We start from the raw sequence: 16,092 nt of genomic DNA on the forward strand, positions 1-16,092 counted from the left end.
AGCTCTCACACACACACACTCAGCTCTCACACACACACACTCAGCTCTCTCACACACACACACACTCAGCTCTCTCACACACACACACACTCAGCTCTCACACACACACACACAGCTCACACACACACACACACACACAGCTCACACACACAGCTCACACACACACACACTCAGCTCACACACACACACACACACAGCTCACACACACACACACACACAGCTCACACACACACACACACACACACACACACACTCAGCTCACACACACACACACACACTCAGCTCACACACACAGCTCACACACACACACACTCACACACACACACACACTCAGCTCACACACACACACACTCAACTCACACACACACGGCTCTCTCACACACACACACACACACAGCTCTCACACACTCAGCTCTCACACTCACACACACAGCTCACACACACACACACTCAGCTCTCACACACACACACTCAGCTCTCACACACACACACTCAGCTCTCACACACACACACTCAGCTCTCACACACACACACTCAGCTCTCTCACACACACACTCAGCTCTCTCACACACACACACACACACACAGCTCTCACACACACACACTCAGCTCTCACACACACACACACTCAGCTCTCACACACACACACTCAGCTCTCACACACACACACACACTCAGCTCTCACACACACATCTCTCAGCTCTCACACACACATCTCTCAGCTCTCACACACAGCTCTCAGCTCTCACACACAGCTCTCACACACACACACACTCAGCTCACACACACACACACACACACACACACACTCAGCTCACACACACACACACACACTCAGCTCACACTCACACTCAGCTCACACACACACTCAGCTCACACACACACTCAGCTCACACACACTCAGCTCTCACACACACACACTCAGCTCTCACACACACACACACTCAGCTCTCACACACACACACACACACTCAGCTCTCACACACACACACACACACTCAGCTCTCACACACACACACTCAGCTCTCACACACACACACTCAGCTCTCACACACACACACTCAGCTCTCACACACACACACTCAGCTCTCACACACACACACTCAGCTCTCACACACACACACTCAGCTCTCACACACACACACTCAGCTCTCACACACACACACTCAGCTCTCACACACACACACTCAGCTCTCACACACACACACTCAGCTCTCACACACACACTCAGCTCTCACACACACACTCAGCTCTCACACACACACTCAGCTCTCACACACACACTCAGCTCTCACACACACACTCAGCTCTCACACACACACTCAGCTCTCACACACACACTCAGCTCTCTCTCACACACTCAGCTCTCTCTCACACACTCAGCTCTCTCTCACACACTCAGCTCTCTCTCTCACACACACACACACACACACACACACACACACACACACACACACACACACACACACACACACACACAGCTCTCTCTCACACACACACACACACACACAGCTCTCTCACACACACACACACACAGCTCTCTCACACACACACACACACAGCTCTCTCACACACACACACACACAGCTCTCTCTCACACACACACACACACACAGCTCTCACACACACACACACTCAGCTCTCACACACACACACACACACAACACACACACTCAGCTCTCACACACACACACACACACACTCAGCTCTCACACACACACACACACAGCTCTCACACACACACACACACAGCTCTCACACACACACACACACAGCTCTCACACACACACACACACAGCTCTCACACACACACACACACAGCTCTCACACACACACACACAGCTCTCACACACACACACCCACACACACACTCTCCTGTAGTGTTCTAATATTTTCTCTCCCTCTCTCTATACTCTCTCACCCTCATTATTGCTCTCACTCCTCCTCTCTCTCAATTTCTCTCTAGCGCTTTGGTGTTACCGGAGCAATCGATAGAGAGGTGATTATTATTCCTCTAGCAGAGCCCACACACACACACACACAACTTGACCTCCCTCCCTCTCCCACCATCTCTCTGTAATGATACTGAGTGTACAGTGGGGGTATAGCAGATAATGTACGGATATGAATGTGGCTTTAAGGTCAATGTTGGTAGTGGGTGGATAGGTGGAATCAGTGTGAGGGTGATAACCTATCGTGGGGGTGATAACCTATCGACTCATCCAGATGAGGTATTCTGTTACTTATCTTTGGTCTGTCCAGTTTGGGTGGGGTATGGTAGGAGCAAGAGCATCACATTGAGCCTTAGTGTAACCACCCAATAAGGACCACATTTAATACTAGAACTCATTGTTTTCTAATACTAATGACTAAAAGTATAGTTATTATACTACATAATTCAGTACTACAGGACTATAAACAAGTCGCTGTTTAGAACATAATGGCTGAATATAGTTAGTATGTACCATTACCTCATGGTACGGAGGTCCCAGCCTCTGATGGCTGTGTCGTTGGCTGTGGCCAGCTGGGTACAGTTGTGATGTGGACTCCACTTCCCAGCCGTGAACTTCAGTTGACCTTTACCCTCTAAGGTGGCACTGCTGGAGATCTGGAAGGGAAAGGCTTAACGACTACTACACCTGAACACACACATGTCAATCATGGGGTATGGAGAGGTAAGAGTTAATGTATTGATGATCTGTATAGACAGGCCTTCCCTAGTGTACTGTATAGCTGACCTCACCCTCCTTCACACAGCAGTCAATGATGGGTTCAATGACTCTTCAAGGACCTTGTTTCCATTGTGAATATCTATATACTGTTACTCATGGATCACCAGTTTGACCATGATGGACCCTCTGAGTCTGTACTGACTCATTTCATACATTTGCATGTCAACCTGCTATCTTTACCTACAGTAGATAATAATAATACAGGGACACTGAACAATCCAATTTATAAGAATCCCCCTCTCGCTCTCTCTGCAGAGCTGTATTTTATCGATTGTTCCCTTATTGCGCAGGCTAGGGAAAGTCGCATTATCTCAGGTATAGAGGGAAGAGAAGGGAGAGGAGGGCGGACATCGGAGAGGGAGAAGGTAGGGGAACGAAAATGGGGAGAGGAGGGAAGGAGATTAAAGGAACGGGGGTGGATTGAGTGAGAAAGAGAGGAGAAGAGGTGAAGAGAGGGGTAGAGAGAGAAAGAGAGATCCATACACTCAAATGTTCTTATAAATGTGATTATTGCGTTGTACATTGGCACAGCCTCGTGTACTGCCTAGCTCCCAGCTATGTTAGAGCTAACCATATTAGCAGCACTAATGAGACAGCATAGAAAAAACTGAAGGACGCCTACCTTTAGCAAGCGGCGTCAGATAAAACATTGCTATCTGACAAATAGTCACGCATTTATGGAGAGTGTGAACCGACTGTGTCGGAGCATGTGTGTGTGTGTGTACAGTCGCAATGGATAAGGTGTGTGGGTGTACAGTCGCAATGGATAAGGTGTGTGGGTGTACAGTCGCAATGGATAAGGTGTGTGGGTGTACAGTCGCAATGGATAAGGTGTGTGGGTGTGCCATGAGCCGGAGGAGATGTTCTCACTCAATTCCAGCAGTGTCTCTAATTGAGCGCACCCGCACACGCACACACAATTAATCCACCCTGGACCCATGCGACAGACAAATCCATGGTGCAGCTGGACAGACAGACAGGCCTGTGATGAACACATCAGCCTGAGAACCTCTGATAGAGGGAAGGGATGTGGGAAAGGAGGGAGGGATGGAGGAGAGGGGAGTGGCTGAGAGGGATAGAGTGGAGAAGATTAGCATTCTCAACAGCACTGGAGGAATCTGTCTTGGCTGTCAGGCTCCTCCCTCCCTCCCTCTTTCTTTTCATTTTTAATGGCTGCCATGTCCAGGGCAAGCTGTGTCACTTGATAGCTCTGCTGCCCAGATGTCAGTGTCACTGCACAGGGGGGACACTGTGCCTTCCACTAAGACTCCTCCGCACACACAGAGTAGGAGAGAGTGTGTGCGTGTCTGACTGCAATCTCTTGATGAGTGATTCTTCACAGGTTTCCATTATGACGGACACACACACACACACACACACACACACACACAGAGAGAGAGAGAAACGTCAAGTCCTGTGTTGTGTCCTGTTGGGCCTGTAACCTGGCTGGCCTGTGCAGATCTCTGTACGAGAACATGAATTTGGCCTACTAATTATGTAAGCCCATTATTCATGAAGCACCTCCCTACTGCATCCAGGCAGCTAGCTGCTAATGGAACATTAACTGACCAGCCTACACAGTACAGTGAGTACACACACTTCATCTCTACTATAGAACTATGGATGTATTAATAACAGAGGCAGTGGAGTGGAGAATCAGAACAGTAAATAGCAATGTGGAGACCTCACTTCATTAGTAGTGGGGATGGCACTTCACTGTCAGAGGAGAGAGTTTCTACTAAAGAGTATGACCACCAACTAGTCCGGAGTAGACCAACTGTGTGACAACAAATAGTACTTTGGACATGTACTTTTTAATAGGTATAGTTCAAAATAAAACTAGCTTGCATGGGGGTTGGGACAGGGCAGTGGTTAAAACAGTACATCTTCTTCTTACACAAGAAGCACTTAAAAGGTCAACTCAGCGAGATGGCGTTGCAACGAGCAGCACCGCAGACACTGAGATGGGCGCGATGCAAGAGTTTGCTCTCACACAGTCAAACAGAGTGTTGTATCTGTGCATGTGCACGGGTGCGCTTCACGCTGCTACAGCCTGGTAGCTACGGGACCCAAACAGCAGAGAAGTTTACCCTTGCCCAGATACAGGGTGTGTTTCAGTAAGGAAGAACACCTAGCGGAGCCACTGAAGCTAGCCCAGATACAGGGTGTGTTTCAGTAAGGAAGAACACCTAGCGGAGCCACTGAAGCTAGCCCAGATACAGGGTGTGTTTCAGTAAGGAAGAACACCTAGCAGAGCCACTGAAGCTAGCCCAGATACAGGGTGTGTTTCAGTAAGGAAGAACACCTAGCAGAGCCACTGAAGCTAGCCCAGATACAGGGTGTGTTTCAGTAAGGAATCAGGTGATCTTGGTGAGGCGAGCAGAGCTGAGATCTGGAGACTGGCTAGGCCACTCCAGGACCTTGAAATGCTTCTTACGAAGCCACTCCTTCGTTGCCCGGGCGGTGTGTTTGGGATCATTGTCATGCTGAGAACTTGCACAATTGGTGGCTGACTAAATACTTTTTTGCCCCACTGTATGTTGTAGGAGAGGGAGGGAAATATAAGACCAGTCTGATACGGTGGTTATCAAATAATGAGCACAGGGTATGGGCAGATGTATGGCGGTGTGAGTGCGTGTCTCACCGTGGCCTGGGTAGAGCTCTCCGTCAGGTCCCAGAGCAGAGCGTGGTTATCAGCCAGAGAGATCACATGCTTCCCATCTCCCATGGGCTCCCACAGGACACTGCAGCAGAGAGAGCGGGGGGGGGGGGGGGGGGGGGGGTTAGTTCACAGGACACACATGCATGAACACACACTTCAGTGAGAGAAAACACAAACACATATATACAACCACAGTATGATGCACACACAAGCACTCTCTCTCTCACACACACACAAACGACTTGGCCTGCAAAGGCTGCAACTACTGTAACCAAAGTTTATGACCATGATATGACAAGTTTGTAGTCAAATGACCACTATGCAGTATTTACTGCATACGACACACACACACACACACACACACACACACACACACACACACACACACACACACACACACACACACACACACACACACACACACACACACACACACAGTAGATAAGAGCCCCTTCATGTACCTGCTATAGACCTGCTATAGACTGATTAGTCCTTAGTTCTAGTGGTGATTATTGAGACTGGTCCAACCCCTCTGAGTCATTCATCAGGGCAGAGCAACACAACATAAAGCCTCCACTGTGCTGTGTGTGTGGGAGGGATAAAGGGATGGAAGAGGAAGGAGGGAGGGACAAAGTTAGTCTTTCTCAGGATTTCATCCAACTCTGTAATTTGCTTCCATCTCTTGTGAGGGGATAGGGGGAAGAGAGGGACAGAGGGAAAAGGAGAGAGCGAAGAGTAGAAGAGTTTATGGAGGTTGTAAATCCATGGATGAGGGGGACAGTTTTTACTGCCCTACCAAGGTGTTAGGAGTCACAGGCCTAGGACACAAATACACACACACACACACACACACACACACACACACACACACACACACACACACACACACACACACACACACACACACACACACACACACACACACACACACACACACACACACACACACACAGCTTTCTGTCCCTCTCCTTCTCTCTCATTCATTTATTCTATAAAAACTGCTCCAATCTGAAGTCAATGTATTCACCACACACAGATTTATGAAAGCAGCCCCCCAATTATATCAATTAGCCTAAATCATAAAACAGAAAGAAAGAAAAGAAAGAGAGAAGAGAGAGAGAGAAAATGAAGGAAGAGTACATCAGAAATCAGCTAAATGTAATTGAAGAATTCATAGAATCTAACCACTTCTGGGAAAATTGGAAAACTATAAGAAACATCAACAACACGAAGAGTTATCTATCCAAAACAGAGATGTATGGATAAACCACTTCTCCAATCCTTTTGGCTCTATAACAAAGAACAAACACCAAAAACATTTACATGTTCAAATATACATCTTAGAATCAACTGTTAAAGACCTAGAACCCACTGGATTCTCCAATTACATAGAATGAACTACAGGACAAAATACAAAAATGATCAAATATACAGACCGGGGCCTCCCGAGTGGTGCAGTGGTCTAAGGCACTGCATCGCAGTTGCTAGCTGTTCCACTAGAGATCCTGGTTCAAAGGCTCCAGGCTCTGTCGCATCCGGCCGTGACCAGGAAACCCATGGGGAGGCGCACAATTGGCCCAGTGTCTTCCGGATTAGGGGAGGGTTTGGCCGGCAGGGTTGTTCTTGTCCCATCGCGCACTACCGATTCCTGTGGCGGGCCGGGCGCATGCACGCCGACACGGTCACTAGGTGTACGATGTTTGCTCCGACACATTGGTGTGGCTGGCTTCCGGGTTAAGCGGGCACTGTGTCAAGAAGCAGTGTGGCTTTGTTGGGTCGTGTTTCGGAGGACGCACGGCTCTCGACCTTCGACTCTCCCGAGTCCATACGGGAGTTGCAGCGATGAGACAAGACACTAACTACAAATTGGATACCATGAAATTGGGGAGAAAAAGGGATAAAGGTAAAAATATATATATAAATAAATAAATAGACCACAAATTTACCTCTGACACCGCTTATTATATAGGTCCTGGATTGCAGGAAGCTTGGCCCCAGTGATGTACTGGGCCGTACGCACTACCCTCTGTAGCGTCTTACGGTCAGATGCCGAGCAGTTGTCATACCAGGCAGTGATGCAACCGTTCAGGATCTTCGATGGTGCAGCTGTTGAACTTAATTGAGGATCTGGGGAACCATGCCAAATCTTTTCAGACTCTTGAGGGGGAAAAGATTTTGTCGTGCCCTCTCTACGCCTGTCTTGGTGTGTTTGGACCATGATAGATCATTGGTGATGTGGACACCGAGGAGCTTGAAAGTCTCGACCCGCTCCAACACCCCCTTTGATGTTAATGGGGGCCAAGTCGGCCCACCTATTCCTGAAGTCCACAATCAGCTTCTTTGTCTTGCTCACATTGAGGGAGAGGTTGTTGTCCTGGCACCACACTACCAGTTCTCTGACCTCCTTCCTATAGGCTGTCTCATCGTTGTCGGTGATCATGCCTACCACTGTTGTCGTCAGCAAACTTGATGGTGTTGGAGTCGTGCTTGGCCACGCAGTCGTGGGTGAACAGGGAGTACAGGAGGGGACTAAGTACACACCCCTGAGGGGCCCCAGTGTTGAGGATCAGCGTGGCAGATGTGTTGTTACCTACCCTTACCACCTGGGGGCGGCCCATCAGGAAGTCCAGGAACCAGTTGCAGAGGGAGGTGTTTAGTCCCAGGGTCCTCAGCTTAGTGATGAGCTTCGTGGGCACTATGGTGTTGAACACTGGGCTGTAGTCAATGAACAGCATTCTCACATAGGTGTTCCTTTTGTCCAGGTGGGAAAGGGCAGTGTGGGGTGCGATTAAGATTGTGTTATCTGTGGATCTGTTTGGGCGATATGCGAATTGGAGTGGGTCGAGGGTATCTGGGAGGATGCTGTTAATGTGAGCCATGTCCAGCCTTTCAAAGCACTTCATGGCTACCAACGTGAGTGCCACCGGGAGGTAATCATTTAGGGAGGTTACCTTCGCTTCCTTGGGCACAGGGACTATGGTGGTCTGCTTGAAACATGTAGGTATTAAAGACTCGGTCATGGAGAGGCTGAAAATGTCAGTGAAGACACTTGACAGTTGGTCCGCGCATGCTTTGAGTACACATCATGGTAATCCATCTGGCCTCGCGGCTTTGTGAATGTTGACCTGTTTAAAGGTCTTGCTCACATCGGATACCGAGATCATTATCACACAGTCATCCAGAACAGCTTGTGCATGCTTCTGTGTTGCTCGCCCTGAAGTGAGCATAAAAAGGCATTTAGCTTGTCTGGTAGGCTCGCGTCACCGGGCAGCTCGCGTCTGGGTTTCCCTTTGTAGTCTGTAATAGTTTTCAAGCCCTGCCACATCCGACGAGCGTCAGAGCCGGTGTAGTAGGATTCTATCTTAATCCTGTATTGACGCTTTGCTTGTTTGATGGTTCGTCTGAGGGCGTAGCGGAATTTCTTATAAGCGTCCAGATTAGTGTCCCGCTCCTTGAATGTGGCAGCTCTAGCCTTTAGCTCGATGCGGATGTTGCCTGTAATCCATGGCTTCTGGTTGGGATATGTACATTTGAAGTCAGAAGTTGACATAAACTAGTTTTAATGCCTCCAACCTAAGTGTTTCAACCACTCCACAAATTTCTTGTTAACAAACTATAGTTTTGGCAAGTAGTTTAGGACATCTACTTTGTGCATGACAAGTCATTTTTCCAACAATTGTTTACAGACAGATTATTTCACTTATAATTGACTGTATCACACTTCCAGTGGGTCAGAGGTCTACATTCACTACGCTGACTGTGCCTTTTTTTTTTAAAGGAAAATTCCAGAAAATGATGTAAAGGCTTTAGAAGCTTCTGATAGGCTAATTGACATCATTTGAGTCAATTGGAGGTGTACCTGTGGATGCATTTCAATCCCTACCTTCAAACTCAGTGCCTCTTTGCTTAACATCATGGGAAAATATAAAGAAATCAGCCAAGACCTCAGAAAAGAAATTGTAGACCACAAGTCTGGTTCATCCTTGGGGAGCAATTTCCAAATGCCTGAAGGTACCACGTTCATCTGTACAAACAATAGTACGCAAGTATAAACACCATGGGACCACGCAGCCGTCACACCGCTCAGGAAAGAGACGCGTTCTGTCTCCTAGAGATGAACATACTTTGGTGCAAAAAGTGTAAATCAATCCCAGAAAAACAGCAAAGGACCTTGTGAAGATGCTGGAGGAAACAGGTACAAAAGTATCGATATCCACAGTAAAACGAGTTCTATATCGACAGCAAGGAAGAAGCCACTGCTCAAAAACCGCCATAAAAAAAGCCAGACTAAGGTTTGCAACTGCACATGGGGACAAAGATCGTACTTTTTGAAGAAGTGTCCTCTGGTCTGATGAAACAAAAATAAAAATGTTTGGCCATAATGACCATCGTTATGTTTGGATGAAAAAGGGGGAGGCTTGCAAGCCGAAGAACACCATCCCAACTGTGAAGCACGGGGGTGGCAGCATCATGTTGTGGGGGTGCTTGGCTGCAGGAGGGACTGGTGCACTTCACAAAATAGATGGCATCCTGAGGGAGGAAAATTATGTGGATATATTGAAGCAACATCTCAAGACATCAGTCAGGAAGTTAAAGCTTGGTCGCAAATGGGTCTTCCAAATGGACAATGACCCCAAGCATACTTCCAAAGTTGTGGCAAAATGGCTTAAGGACAACAAAGTCAAGGTATTGGAGTGGCCATCACAAATCCCTGACCTCAATCTAATAGAAAATTCATGGGCAGAACTGAAAAAGCGTGTGCGAGCAAGGAGGCCTACAAACCTGACTCAGTTACACCTGCTCTGTCAGGAGGAATGGGCCAAAATTCACCCAACTTATTGTGGAAAGCTTGTCGAAGGCTACCCGAAACGTTTCACCCAAGTTAAACAATTTAAAGGCAATGCTACAAAATACTAATTGAGTGTATGTAAACTTCTGACCCACTGGGAATGTGATGAAAGAAATAAAAGCTGAAATAAATAACTCTCTCTACTATTATTCTGACATTTCACAGTCATAAAATAAAGTAGTGATCCTAACTGACCTAAGCAAGGGAACTTTTACTAGGATTAAACTGAGTTTAAATATATTTGGCTAAGGTGTATGTAAACTTCCGACTTCAACTGTACGTTTCGTCACTGTGGGGACGACGTCGTCGATGTACTTCTTGATGAAGCCGATGACTGAGGTGGTATACTCCTCAATGCCATCGGATGAATCCCAGAACATATTCCAGTCTGGGCTTGCAAAACAGTCCTCTAGCATACCATCTAAGTCATCTGACCACTTCCGTATTGAGCTAGACACTGGTACCTCCTGCTTTAGTTTTTGCTGGTAAGCAGGAATCAGAATAGAACTATGGTCAGATTTGCCAGATGGAGGGGGCAGGGGAAAGCTTTGTATGCATCTCTATGTGTGTAGCAAAGGTGGTGTAGAGTTTTTTTATCCCACTGTTTGCACACGTGACATGCTGGTAAAAATGTTATTTAAGTTTGCCTGCATTAAAGTCCCCGACACTAGGAGCACCGCCTCTGGGTGAGCATTTTCTTGTTTGCTTATGGCCTTATAGAGTTGGTTGAGTGCGGTCTTAGTGCCAGCATCGGTCTGTGGTGGTAAATAGACAGCTACAAATAATATACATGAGAACTCTTGGTACATAGTGTGGTCTACAGCTTATCATAAGGTACTCTACCTCAGGCAAGCAATACCTCGAGACTTCTTTTATATTAGACATCGCACACCAGCTGTTATTGACAAAGAGACACACACACACACCCCCACCCCTTGTCTTACCAGACGTAACAATTGGCTACACTTAAACTCCTTAACATCATCCTCAGCTCTCGCATCTTCCAAAATATTTGGAACCAAGGACTGATCGTCCCAATCCACAAAAGTGGAGACAAATTTGACCCCAATAACTAGCGGGGCATATGCGTCAACAGCAACCTTGGGAAAATCCTCTGCATTATCATTAACAGCAGACTCGTACATTTCCTCAGCAAATGTCAAATTGGCTTTTTTACCAAATTCCCATACGACAGACCATGTATTCACCCTGCACACCCTAATCGACAAACAAACAAACCAAAACAAAGGCAAAGTCTTCTCATGCTTTGTTGATTTAAAAAAAGCTTTCAGCTCAATTTGGCATGAGGGTCTGCTTTACAAATTGATGGAAAGTGGTGTTGGGGGGCAAACATACACAAATCACATTCCATCTAGACACCATTGCCCTAGAGCACACAAAAAACGATACATACCACGGTCTAAACATCAGCGCCACAGGTAACTTCCACAAAGCTGTGAACGATCTGAGAGACAAGGCAAGAAGGGCCTTCTATGCCATCAAAAGGAACATAAAATTTGACATAACAATTAGCATCTGGCTAAAACACTTGAATCAGTTATAAAACCCATTGGCCTTTATGGTTGTGAGGTCTGGGGTCCGCACACCAAACAAGAATTCACAAAATGGGACAAACACCAAATTCAGACTCTGCATGCAGAATACTGCAAAAAAATATCCTCTGTATACAACGTTAAACACCAAAAATGACATGCAGAGGTGAATTATGCCGATACCCGCTAATGATCAAAATCCAGAAAAGAGACGTTAAATTCTACAACCACCTAAAAGCAAGCGATTCCCAAACCTTCCATAACACAGCCATCACCTACAGAGAAATGAACCTGGAGAAGAGCCCCTTAACTTCTTATGGCTGCAGGGGCAGTATTGAGTAGCTTGGATCAGAGGTTCCCAGAATAAACTGCCTGCTCCTCAGTCCCAGTTGCTAATATATGCATAGTATTATTAGTATTTGATAGAAAACACTCTGAAGTTTCTAAAACTGTTTGAATGATGTCTGTGAGTATAACATAACTCATATGGCAGGCAACAACCTGAGGAAAATCCAAACAGGAAGTGGGAAATCTGAGGTTGGTCGATTTTCAACTCATCGCCTATCGAATACAGTGGGATATGGGTCAGTTTGTACTTCCTACGGCTTCCACTAGATGTCAACAGTCTGTAGAACCTTGTCTGATGCTTCTACTGTGAAGTGGGGCCGAAGGAGACGGGAATGAGTCAGGTCTATCATGAGCTGACCATGCGCGTTCCCATTAGAGGGAGCACTGTTCCATCGCACTTCTGAAGACAATGGAATTCTCCGGTTGGAACTTTATTGAAGATTTATGTTAAAAACATCCTAAGGATTGATTCAATACATCGTTTGACATGTTTCTACTGACTGTTACGGAACTTTTGTTTACCAAACACGCTAACAAAAATAGCTATTTGGACATAAATGATGGACATTACCGAACAAAACGAACATTTCATGTGGAAGTGGGAGTCCTGGGAGTGCATTCCGACGAAGATCAGAAAAGGTAAGTGAAGATTTATAATGCTATTTATAACTTTTGTTGACTCCACAATTTGGCAGGTAACTGTATGGCTTCCTTTTGTGGCTGAACGCTGTTCTCAGATTATTGAATATTGTGCTTTTGCCGTAAAGCTTTTTTAAATCTGACACAGCGGTTGCATTAAGAACAAGTGTATCTTTAATTCTATGTAAAACATGTATCTTTCATCAAAGTTTATGATGAGTATTTCTGTTATTTGATGTGGCTCTCTGCAATTTCTCCAGATAATTTGGAGGCATTTCTGAACATGGCGCCAATGTAAACTGAGGTTTTTGGATATAAATATGAACTTAATCGAACAAAACATATATGTATTGTGTAACATGAAGTCCTATGAGTGTCATCTGATGAAGATCATCAAAGGTTAGTGATTAATTTTATCTCTATTTCTGCTTTTTGTGACTCCTGTCTTTGGCTGTAAAAATGGCTGTGTTTTTCTGTGATTTTGCGGTGACCTAACATAATCGTTTGTGGTGCTTTCGCTGTAAAGCCTTTTTGAAATCGGACACCGTGGTGGTATCAAGAAGTGTATCTTTAAAATTGTGTGAAATACTTGTATGCTTGAGGAATTTTAATTATGAGATTTCTGTTGTTTGAATTTGGCGCCCTGCACTTTCACTGGCTGTTGTCATATCGATCCCGTTTACGGGATTACAGCCATAAGAAGTTTTAAGCAAGCTGGTCCTGGGGCTCTGTTCACAAACAGACCCCACAGAGCCCCAGGACAGCAACACAATTAGACCCAACCAAATCATGAGAAAACAAAAAGATAATTCCTTGACACATTGGAAAGATTTTACAAAAGAAACAGAGCAAACTAGAATGATTTTTGGCCCTAAAAAGACAGCCCACAGTGGCAGAAAACCTGACCACTGTGACTGACCCACACTTAAGGAAATCTTTGACTATGTACAGACTTAGCGAGCACAGCCTTGCTATTGAGAAAGGCCGCCGAAGGCAGCCCTGGCTCTCAAGAGAAGACAGGCTATGTGCACACTGAGGATGAAACTGAGCTGCACTTCCTAACCTCCTGCCAAATGTATGACCGTATTATGTCTTTAATTTTTCGGAACTTTCGTGAGTGTAATGTTTATTATCCATTTCACTTGCTTTGGCAATGTAAACATATGTTTCCCATGTGAAAAAAGCCCCTTAAATTGACATTGAATTTTGAGAGAGAGAGAGAGACAGAGATCCTTTATGGCACCAGTGAGGGTCTCTTATTAAAGAATATAAGCTATGTGCATTTGAACTTGAGCGGCATGGCATCCTGGTAGGGAGGGAATATGTAAATACATGGAGGACTGCTGGGGAAGGGAGTTTATAGCTCAGACAGTATAGGACGCGATGCCTGCCTTCTTCCTTCTCATCAGATGAGTTCAGACTCAGATGAGTTTAATTCGATAGCAACAGATGCTACAGAGTTACAGTGAGGGATCAGTAGGTAGGGCCGAGAGAGAGACAGAGAGAGACGGAGAGGGAGAGGGACAGAGGGAGAGGGAGAGAGGGAGAAAGGAACTAAGAAAAAGGGGATGAGAGGGAACAACGTAAAATGTGTGTGTGTGTGGGGGGGGGGGGGGGGGGGCAGGATTAAAAATCAGCCATGCCGTGTTAATGTACAATTGAAGACAGGTCGCCACGGCCGCTCACATTACTGACAGTATTGACTGGACTGCATGACTATCTGGCTGTCTGGGCTCCCATTGGGCTAACATTGACAGTCCCTTGGAGTGCAAATCACACTCTGTGATAACCCCCCCCCTCCAACAACACACAGGCATACACACACCCCTGTCCGCATAGGCTCCACACTCAGACATACACACACCCCTGTCCGCATAGGCTCCACACTCAGACATACACACACAAAACAAACTTTACCCTCCCCCCCTCCTGTCACACCACAGTGTAGACAATAAAACAGTGTGTCTGTTGAGCTTCATGATTCCTCAAGGTGCTCACCCAGGCCCTGATTGGTCCTAATCGCTCCATGGGAATCGATTCCTGAGCCTGGTGCTGCTCCAAATCGAAATGAGGTGCTTGGCTCCCCAAAGCAGGGGAGAGAAATATATATATATATATATATATATATATATATATATATTAAAGCTTTGTTTGTTTCTTCAATCCAGGCACGCTTCAACACGACACTAGCCCAAATGTTTGTCCACCCAGACTAAGGAGGGATATGGTGGCTGAATATAAGAGACGTGGTGGAGGATGGTGGGACAAAGGCACAGCCATACAGGCATAAAGGACGTACAGACAGACAGACTCTCACATACTCCTTCTATCACACACTAACAGACTGACACACTCTCACTCAAACAAGGCTTCACACACACACACACCTGCTGATTGCTGTACTCCTGCCAGCGTAGTCAGAGCGAGCGGGGGCTACAGCCTGAAAGAGATGGACGAGGTGGGTACCAAACCAAAGCCATCCATTTCTCAGAGCCAATACAACAAAGCAAAGGATACAAGGCTCACATAGCAAACAGAACACATACACAGATATAGAAACAGATAGAGAAACATGCCATTCAGAATGTTGCAGCTCTGAGGATGTCAGACACCAGAATCAGCCATCTCCTCCTCAGAGCCGCACCTCACCCACCCTTGGATCTTCACCAACAGAAGGCTATTACACACACACGCACACATAGTAAATGGACCTCTCGGAAATATAAGAAAATACTGCTCAGGGAAGACTCAAAATGGAAACATGTCATTTGAAATGCTAAAATGCATTATTTTTTCCAAAGGGATGAGGCAGCTACCGAAGTGTAGTGTACGCAGCTATAAGAAGAGGCCTGAGCAGTGGCTGAGCCCTGGGATATGTAGGTCAGTCAATACTTTGCACAGCACAGCATACCAAGCCAACAAGGAACATTCCCAGAACATTAGCTAAGACTCCCATTATGATCTAGCTAGGGTTTTATCTAACATTAGGAGTCCTCTTTAGGTTTCCTAAAGTTCTCTTTAGGTTTCCAGGTAATGTAATAACACAATATACCAGTAATGTTTTCCCAGCCATCCAAAATAGGTTCTGTGAAAGAACTCTCCATTCGTGGCGATGATTATAGAATGGTTGTATAAAACATTTGCCTGATGTTGCAAGAACGTTCCTATAAGACATTTAATCTGTTCTTTAAAGGTTCCCAGATTGTTTCATTAGGTTGTGTGAACATTGTGGGTACATCCCAAAAGATATGTTAACAAAACATAAAAACTGTCCACTGTGTGGATGATTCTACAATGTTTCTTTTAGGG

The 16,092-nt window shown here is 45.9% G+C and overlaps 1 protein-coding gene across 4 annotated transcripts in view; it reads right to left on the reverse strand.

Annotated features, from left to right (window-relative positions):
- Positions 1 to 16,092, reverse strand: part of LOC120060208 (EARP-interacting protein homolog) — a 42,395-nt gene that overhangs the window by 12,910 nt on the left and 13,393 nt on the right. For all 4 annotated transcript variants that reach the window (XM_039009354.1, XM_039009353.1, XM_039009356.1 and 1 more), the window contains 2 exons: positions 5,377 to 5,476; positions 2,472 to 2,608 (listed from right to left, as the gene is read on the reverse strand). In XM_039009354.1, coding sequence (XP_038865282.1) covers positions 2,472 to 2,608; positions 5,377 to 5,476 — 237 coding nt within the window. The remainder of the gene's footprint in view (positions 1 to 2,471; positions 2,609 to 5,376; positions 5,477 to 16,092) is intronic.

Source organism: Salvelinus namaycush, chromosome 15 (genome assembly GCF_016432855.1).
Source record: "Salvelinus namaycush isolate Seneca chromosome 15, SaNama_1.0, whole genome shotgun sequence".
Classification (NCBI taxonomy): Eukaryota; Metazoa; Chordata; class Actinopteri; order Salmoniformes; family Salmonidae; genus Salvelinus; species Salvelinus namaycush.